The sequence below is a fragment of the Bipolaris zeicola genome, assembly GCF_000523435.1.
Source record: "Bipolaris zeicola 26-R-13 unplaced genomic scaffold scaffold_466, whole genome shotgun sequence".
NCBI classification, from domain to species: Eukaryota; Fungi; Ascomycota; class Dothideomycetes; order Pleosporales; family Pleosporaceae; genus Bipolaris; species Bipolaris zeicola.
The window spans coordinates 1-8,390 of record NW_006912515.1 but is presented as its reverse complement, the minus strand read 5'-3'; the positions used below and the strand labels follow the sequence as shown (position 1 = coordinate 8,390).

Below are 8,390 nucleotides of genomic sequence, written 5' to 3'. Positions count from 1 at the left end.
ATTGCGTTGTTGAGATAAACGTTCATAAAGGTGCGCAAACTTGGTGGGGTGGCCAACTCGCTTGCCTGGCCAACTCGCTTATCCAGCACGTTAATAGTTCGGTGATGGATACAGATAGTTGGTAACAAGATAGAAGATGGCCAAATAGTCTGTTTTCACGATATGTAAACTGCTACTAAGAGGAGGTACCGTTTGAAAAGCTTATATCCATTGGTCATGAGTACATATTTGGCTAAAGAGGGCCAAAAGGTAGGTGTTGGGGGCCAAAGAATGCTGAGCTTGATCAAGTTAGGCGTGCTTCCCTTATCGATGCTTCAGTAGCGTAAGATTTTGTTTGGGACACACTAGAGGATTTTTATCTTTGTTGGTTGCGCTGGACGCCTAATTTCTAGCTGAATTGTGGAGTCCAAATATTCGAACTTCGTGGATTCAAGTCCGTATATGCACAATGCTCAAGGCACCTGCATAACCGAGATTCGTTGAACACATTGTGACGCTCTGCTTCTCCAGTTGTTGCAGCGTTGTCGTTCTGTGGCTTATCATTCTTTCATGGTGCTAGTCCCCGTTTTGCTGTCCCCTGATACCAAAATTAACTTAGTTCAGCCACGGCCTCCTAGTACGCATCATGATGAACTGAAAGATTTAGACTCTGAAATGCAATTGGAGTTACCAGGTACTGACTGAAGTATGCCCTGCTGCTATGTATATAACATGGCACGACTTGTGCAAGTGTTTTACATTCCAGCTGCATCAAATTGTATTCAGATACAACTGGGATAAGGTCGTTCGCTATGTCTTCTACTCTTTTCTCAGCCTCGGTACTGGCCTTGCGTGCATCATCACTCATCTGCCCATCGTTACCGACCTGCCCAGACGATAACGAATGTACATTCAGTTCCAATGGAGCCGATTTCAAAGTCAGTTGTGCAACGGACTTCTACGGAGGCGACATGGGACGAGCATACGTAGGTGACACACTTATAGAATCTCGCAGTAAGATATTAATCTTGATAGGCCGCGACGGTTGCCGAATGCATGAAGATCTGTGCGTCTACAGATGAATGCGTTGCTCTGAGTTATGTGGGCACGGACTGCTACCTGAAAAACACACTCAACGCTGGCTCAGCCAAGTAAATAGTCTCTGAAGATAACAAAATTCTGATACTGACCTACCATATAGTACGGGAGTGATGGGCGCGAATATCATCTCTCGTGTCACTCCAACTGCTCCCTCGAGCTCATCAGCGGGGCCGCAACAGCCCTGTCCAGCTTCCATTAACTGCCCTGACAACAATGGCTGTCTCAATTCTGATAGCACCAGCGGCCGTTCTTTTACCTTGAGTTGCGGTGTCGATTTCTTTGGTGGCGATCTCGAGATGCAGTGGGCTGATGGACTAGAAGCCTGCTCAGCCGCATGCGCGGTTAATCCTGAATGTGTTGCAGCATCATTCGTCGGTAATAGTGGCAGCAGCGGACCATGCTATCTCAAGAGCAAAAACCTAGGACAGATCCTAGATTCTCGCGTGAACGGTAAGTATTAACTCGGAAAAAGATTTAATATAACAGCGAATAGCTGATGTGCGCACAGGGTTTTCAGCCAATCCGCCATCCGCATCTGTACCTGCAACACCATCTCCTACTCCGGCCAGTCCCGTTGCGGGGGGTATCTCTAAATCGCTCAATACACTTGAAGGGGTTCAATTCTGTGCCTCATATATCAGTTATAGTCCACCAGTAGAAACATTGCGCACAGCCGTTACCATCTCGACTGTCACGGGCACTACAACCACCGACCAAGTCACATCTACACCTCCTGCCGTCAAATTAGTTGAGACCGTAGTAGTTTCTAAAGAAACAACTGTTGTGGCAAGTACAGAAACTGCATTTACAACCACAACGGTGCAGGGTAACCTAGAGAAGAGGTTGCAAGCAACGCCAGCAGCAGCACTCGAAACACCGTCAGTCTTTCAGGGTTGGTCATCCCAAGATATTTCTGCAACATGCAGCAAGGTCGCTACCTTTACTTCGACTACTACTCTCATCACAGCCACCGAGACCGTGTACACAGCAACGGAAACGAGCTCTACAAAGACAACTATTGTTGTTCTGGCCCCTACGATCACTACGGCCACAACCTCGCCACTCATACGCACAATCAGCGTGACCTCTCGGATCCCGATTGTTGAGCAATCTCCATGTTCCAGCCGCTCTATACGTCTCTGCTGCCAAGGCGTTGCGGCATGGTCAACAAATTCCGGAGCGTGGGGCGGCGTCTGCGGATATACACCATCAGATCCCAGTGAACTTATTGGTGCAAGATGCGTCACACGGCCAGCGTCGGGAGTGTGTCCAAGTGGTTCCTCGCCAGCATGCTGCAGGGGGACCATTCCCGGGCCATGCTACCTAGGCACACAGTGTGCGAGAGGGTAGTGTTCGAGTCACACTGTAAAGCAAATCCCATGGTATTCTGTGACAAGGTCCGACTAGTTCTGAGCTTGGAGCATACACTTGTACACAAACACAACAATGGCATAAGAGTTTGAGTCTAGAAGTCCGTTTACGAGTAGAGTTAATTTCTATTGATCTACAAACACCTAATGTAACTAAGGTAAATTTAACGTTAGATCTATTAGGCATTGAGGATAAGGTCAGTTACTGGATCCACAATTCCCTCCGTATCGTCGTCCGATACCGATGTATACCCCGATCCGAGACCAATGGGCTGCATCTGGATATTTCTTTCCTCGACCAAGCCAATCCGCCATCGCATCACCTCATCGGGATCTCTGAACCAGCCAATTCATATGAGAATCTTGTCCTTGATTAAGTCATTCATGCCTTGCCTTCTAATTATTTCGAGTAGACGCTCGCTACCAGCGATGGGAATAAGTACGTCAGCAATGCATTCCACATTCCGCATCATGCCGGCGTGGTATTTCCTCTGTACGGATGCGACGATGACGATGGTGATGGTCAGCCAGATTAAGATGCTTGTGGCGAGCCAGAAGGCGACTGGGTTCATTGTGAGCACTTCAACCCAGGTGGTTATTGTCACTGCCTTTGTGGCGCTAGTGCTGCAGACGATGTCTTCAAATTTTGGGGCCACAGAGCCGTCAGGTATATATTAAGACGGCATGTTGCGCATCTGAGGGTTAACCTTGAGTTCCATGCCCTGGGTTGATAAACGTTGCCACTGTGTTCGAGAGACAGGTTGTTGCCTACAAAGTGCTGGAAGAAGGTTGAATCACCATAATATTTAACAGCTCGGCAATAAGTCCTTCGATCTACTAACTGACATCACGAGGTGAAAGCTACCATCGCTTTAATGATAAGCTCCGAGCTAGCACTGAAGCAGGACGTTTACTGCCAAGCACTGAAGAAACCTCGCTCGCGGCGCGGCTACTATAAGTGGGTGCCGGCGAGTAGTTCTCGGCTTTGGCCACCAAAGGTAATGAACTTACAGGGAACAAAATCGGAAAAAATCGCAGAGGAACAGCCCTCCGTTTTTCAATCCGATTCAGAGAAACTTAGTTGCGACGCTAGCTAGCACTTCCCTATCGACGCTCTATACCCAAAACGGCTACAAAACGGAGATGCAAAACGGAAAAGAGATCAGGCACTATAGTTGTCGCGTGACTATCATATTGTTGCTTATAGTTTAGCCCCATGTGATAAACATAGAAGAGTCCGCCATAGCTTCACATGTTTCCATTGCAAATATGCGTTGTTAACCGGCCCTAGGTCATTCTACGGCCCTATACCGTCCTAATGCAGACCCATGTCACTATTCGACCCTGGGTTGTTTTGCGGCCCTATGCCGTTCCGGCGCGACCTTTTGTTACTTCCAGTCTACAAACAAAGGATGGTATAGTTGTGTTAATGCTAACTGCAGTTAGGTATATAAATCCATTGACCGCTCGAAGTTTTACGTGATACCAGAGGATCACTCAACATATAACCCCCAAACAGATCATCATCAAGATCCATCTCGTGCACCTAGACGTAAGATGCTCTCTTGTCTCTTTTTCCCACTCCCCATACTTCCTACTATTCATACTAGTTTGTACTCATTTATGCTTACTCCTTCAATATAGGGGAAATAATGCAAGCCCTACCCAGATCATGGTCAAAACACCTCAACTATTCACGACGCGAAGAAAGCCCTGAAGAGGAAAAACTTGTTGATAGATCTAGTCAGTCATCTGGCCGGCTTATCTACGCGAAGAAATCAGCATCCAAGAAGCAATGGATAAAATCGATAGCTGTTTTCTTACTCAAAGGATCCATCGTTGCCCTAGCGATATATGGTGCTGTAAATCTCGGGCATCGTATTAAAGTAAATGTTGCTCTCGCAAGACACGAAAACAGATGCGAATGTGGTCGGAACGTCGGGGAGGCGGTTGCCAAAGGCTGCAAGTACGACGAGTTAGCATCCGCATGGCTGCCACCCCACTGTCGCGACGAAGAATTGAGTACAGAGTTCAGTAACGTAGGACCAGACTCTGGTGGGCATTGGGGTTACTGGTTAGATCAGAATGGGACAAGGCCTGTACCTCCACACGAACTGGGTTTTATCGCCGATACAGACGACGTTTATTGGACGACAACTCAGTGGCATATCGTGCACTGCATATATTACTCATTAAAGCAGTTTCGATCAAAGACAAGTGGCGCAGTAATCGAGGAAAGATATGATAACGAAGGCCATATCCGTCATTGTGGCATGGTGATGTTGAAGCATATGCTCCCACCGAAGATAAGTACCTTTCAGAGTGCTGCACTCACTAGCGAGCTTTTCACTGAGCAAGATGACGCTCATCCTTAGCTGTTTGTATGAAACATCAGTATAATTCTATATCACACGAAGTAAATAAAGTTTTTTCATCATCCTCGCTGCGCATGTCTTGTTCACTAAAACTGGTGGCAAATGGTTCAAATTCGATGTATAAAAACCGAGCCGGTTCTATCGTAACAAAGTGTACGTTCTTATTGTACATACTACTTCAGAAGCAATCCAGAGATAGTCATGTATCATGATTTCGTATCATGATCAGGGTAATCGTCTCAATGCTATCATAAGAACATTGTAGATAAATCGTAGCCTTGACAATTATATGGTTTCTGATAAAACCACATCCATCTTGGAATTGGCATACACGATTTTCTTCTTATCTGAGATCATGCCATGGTCATTCAGATGTAAGTCCCTGTTGCAGACCAAGCTCCATCGAAAACATGAACGTTATTAGTAAATATGCCATACCATGAGCAAAATTCAATTCTAGTCAGGACGCCACAAATTTTAGAAAATATGCTCTCTTCTGATTTAGTGTGTCCGTAATGCCCCATTCAACCGTGTGATAATTCCTGAAATTCTGATTCCTAGGCTGGCAAACCCTGATTGTTCTATAGCAACACCTTATTACGTACCAATGAAGTCTCGAACAGTTTTCTATGTATTTAATTGGGTATAAAACCTCACTTATAAGGTCCTAGTTGATATGTGCTGGCATTGCAGCCTCAGGAGATAGCCCTACTGATAGTGAAACTTCCAAAAAATCGATTTGCAATTTAAATTAATGCAGTAGTGGAAGTATGTATGACGAATGCCTTCGCTATAACCGAAATTTCCATGAAAACCTGTGCTCCTCTCAGTGACGCTCTTCGGAAGCAGACATACCGAGTTGGCATTCAATTGTGTAAGTCAGCTAATATGTTTGTTGAGTTAGAAGGTGATATCTGCTTGTGATGCAGATTTGGAAGAAGAACATTTAAAAGCTGATCCCATAAGGAGAGCCCTTCAGGAGATAATTTATTTGTGTAGCTACTCAACCGTGTAGCAGAATGATTTGTTACCGCAGTATGTACTAAATACTACTGCGATACTCAACAGCTAGTCACTTCAATCTCTATTGCCTGATTGGCTATCTTATCTTCTTTCATGTTCCATGTGCCGTTGAGCCCTTTCCATATTGCATGGAAGCAATGTTCGGCATGACCGTAGGTATCTATAGCCCGACGTGGCGCTTCACCAAACGCAACACGTGAGACATGAAGAAACAAGAACATGCAGTGGGCGAGGTGCTCCTCTACAGAAGACCAGACTTGCATTTCCCAACGATTGCCAAAATCCTCTTCACTGGGAATCCGATTTCTCGCAAGTGATGAGCCTTCCGACATCTCTGTGAAGAATGGCCACGGGCCCAAATGCCTTAGCGGGTCTGAGAGCCATGACCGAAATTCATCGGAAGTCGCGGTATCCTTGCAACGAGTTGGCATCCATGCGTAGCTCAATACATCAAATTCACATCCGTTGGCCTCAAAATCAGCCAAGCTAGCGCCGCATTCTGTGTGGCTTTTGTCTTCCTTTGGTGGTATTTGACCCTCGTAAACCAGAACCACAACGCCAGTAATGAGAAAAAATGCCAAGAAAATGCTGATCATAACGCATCCAGTCGATCGATTGAAGGTGGACCGTCTTCTTCTTCCAGAAAGCTCTTCGTCAGAGGCAACCGGAGCATATTGATGGTCTTTTTCAAGCTCAATCATGGCTATAATCCGTCTACCGCCAATGGTTATCAGTACACTGACATTAGATTTAATCGCTGGGAAGAATATCTTACATGGATCTGTTTTGCAGCCTTATAATGTAGATTAGATGCTGCTTGAACGTACATGGTATTTAATATACGTTTCTATTGACCTTGGTATATGCGCTGACAATAGCGTTGTGAAATACATATACCCCGAAAAGATATGTGACTTTAAGGAAACCCAAGCGAAACACTCTTTGAATATACATGTTCTGGTTGGGAAAATTCCTAGCCTCGTTTTATGTTATCTCTCTCGGCTAAGGTTCTCTTGCCTCGCTGAGAGAGGTCTTCAAAACAAGCTGATCATCGGCGGCATGTCGGTAACATAATGAACACACTACGTTGAGGCATCATGTATCGAAAACAATATCCGGCCGGGAATTAAACAACGGGCTTTCGGCATGTTGCCGGTATTAGGTTGCCAGAGAGGCCTAGATAGAAGATGACGCGTGACAGAGACATCAGCTGACTAGCAGAAACCCAACCTCAATCCAATAGTGCGACTGCGGGGCCTCACCAAATTAGAGGATACACTCGACTCAAACCAACTGTTTATTCCTGGCAAAGATATTGCAATACCAATGAGTTGTCTTTGGTTCATGTAAAGATCGTATTGGGATACATAATTAGCTAGCCATAACTTAGTGCTTACGACCTATGTCTCATGCGCATGAGAAGCTTTCACATACAAACGAAACTGGAAATCCAAACATCCATCGCCCGGACCCCCTTCTGACCTCCCGGCGTATACTGTAAGCTTGCATGGCACGCCTCTCGTAGAGCGAGAATTAACCCTCTCTCCCTTTCACCATTGACGTGGGTTTCTACTTCCTCCTGAAAAGAGGCAGAGAGACAAGTTGAAACCTCCCATTGTCCGTCAAGCAATCCATCTTTTGCTTGCACACGGGTCTCACTTTCCAGCTTCCATCCAGCAGCTAGCGCCAGGTCGGTAAGACGCTTTGGTCCTACCACAGTACGAATGTTGGAATCGCTCTTAGGTTTGTGACATTCTAGTGCTGCTTGGGCGAGCGCAGCGAGTACATGAGGTTGTGCAGAGGGGTCAGTCGCCACTAAAGACCATTCAGCAAGGAGGAGGCGCTTGCTGTGGTCCCTGATAGCACGCAAAGTTGATTGAATAATGGAAGGGGAAGAAAAGTACCAAGTACAATGGGCGAGTACAGTGGCATCAAAGGTTTTGGTGTCGTTAGCGGACTGCGAAGAAGTAGAAGAAGAAGGGGAGGATAAGGAGGAGAGATAATCCAAGGGGGATTGCTGCACCCAGGTAATTCTTGTACCTAGAGGACTTTGTGATATGTGTGTTTGTGCTTGGCCAAGACTATATGGAGCGCCTGAAAGAGAATCAACTCACGGCCTTCTGCCCATGCTAACATGGCGGGTAGGGGGAAAAGTGGAGAGACGTACCATAATTCAAGTCAGCCGGATCGACAGCCACAACGCTCCCCTCTTTGCCCACAGCATGGGCAAGGACAGTTGTACAGTCTCCTTGCCCGCACCCTAACTCCAATATCTTTGAGCCGGCAGGTATGTTCCAGTTCTGTAGAAGCACTAAGCGATGACTTGTTTGAGAGAGCTGGACGTTAAAGTGTGAGGGGTCGTGCAGGGAGATGCGGGCGAGAGATTCGGCGTCAAATTGAGTAGACATGGTGGTTGTTGGGTGGTGCGATAGCAGCAGCAGCAGTAGAGGTGTCAGATAAGTGGCAGAATCCGGGGCTGATCACTGGTGATCCCAGCCAATCAGAGCTGATCGCCAAGTCCTACCCCTAGGCGAGGCTGATA

The 8,390-nt window shown here is 46.4% G+C and overlaps 4 protein-coding genes across 4 annotated transcripts; 2 read left to right on the top strand and 2 right to left on the bottom strand.

The window, feature by feature from the left end:
- Positions 1 to 791: 791 nt before the first annotated feature.
- COCCADRAFT_10205 (uncharacterized protein) lies at positions 792 to 2,186 on the top strand (the record flags this gene model as incomplete). Its single annotated transcript, XM_007720396.1, has 5 exons — positions 792 to 965; positions 1,015 to 1,130; positions 1,181 to 1,530; positions 1,589 to 1,958; positions 2,048 to 2,186. The coding sequence occupies 5 exons, from the start codon at positions 792 to 794 to the stop codon at positions 2,184 to 2,186; spliced, it is 1,149 nt and encodes a 382-aa protein (XP_007718586.1).
- Positions 2,187 to 4,102: 1,916 nt separating this feature from the next.
- COCCADRAFT_112548 (uncharacterized protein) lies at positions 4,103 to 4,825 on the top strand (the record flags this gene model as incomplete). The annotated part of the gene is made up of 1 exon (XM_007720395.1): positions 4,103 to 4,825. The coding sequence occupies one exon, from the start codon at positions 4,103 to 4,105 to the stop codon at positions 4,823 to 4,825; it is 723 nt and encodes a 240-aa protein (XP_007718585.1).
- Positions 4,826 to 5,886: 1,061 nt separating this feature from the next.
- On the bottom strand, positions 5,887 to 6,444 carry COCCADRAFT_112546 (uncharacterized protein; the record flags this gene model as incomplete). Its single annotated transcript, XM_007720394.1, has 1 exon — positions 5,887 to 6,444. One exon carries the CDS (start codon positions 6,442 to 6,444, stop codon positions 5,887 to 5,889), a length of 558 nt encoding a protein of 185 aa, XP_007718584.1.
- Positions 6,445 to 7,274: 830 nt separating this feature from the next.
- Positions 7,275 to 8,256, bottom strand: COCCADRAFT_112550 (uncharacterized protein; the record flags this gene model as incomplete). Its single annotated transcript, XM_007720393.1, has 2 exons — positions 7,275 to 7,942; positions 8,016 to 8,256. 2 exons carry the CDS (start codon positions 8,254 to 8,256, stop codon positions 7,275 to 7,277), a joined length of 909 nt encoding a protein of 302 aa, XP_007718583.1.
- Between the last annotated feature and the right edge of the window lie 134 nt (positions 8,257 to 8,390).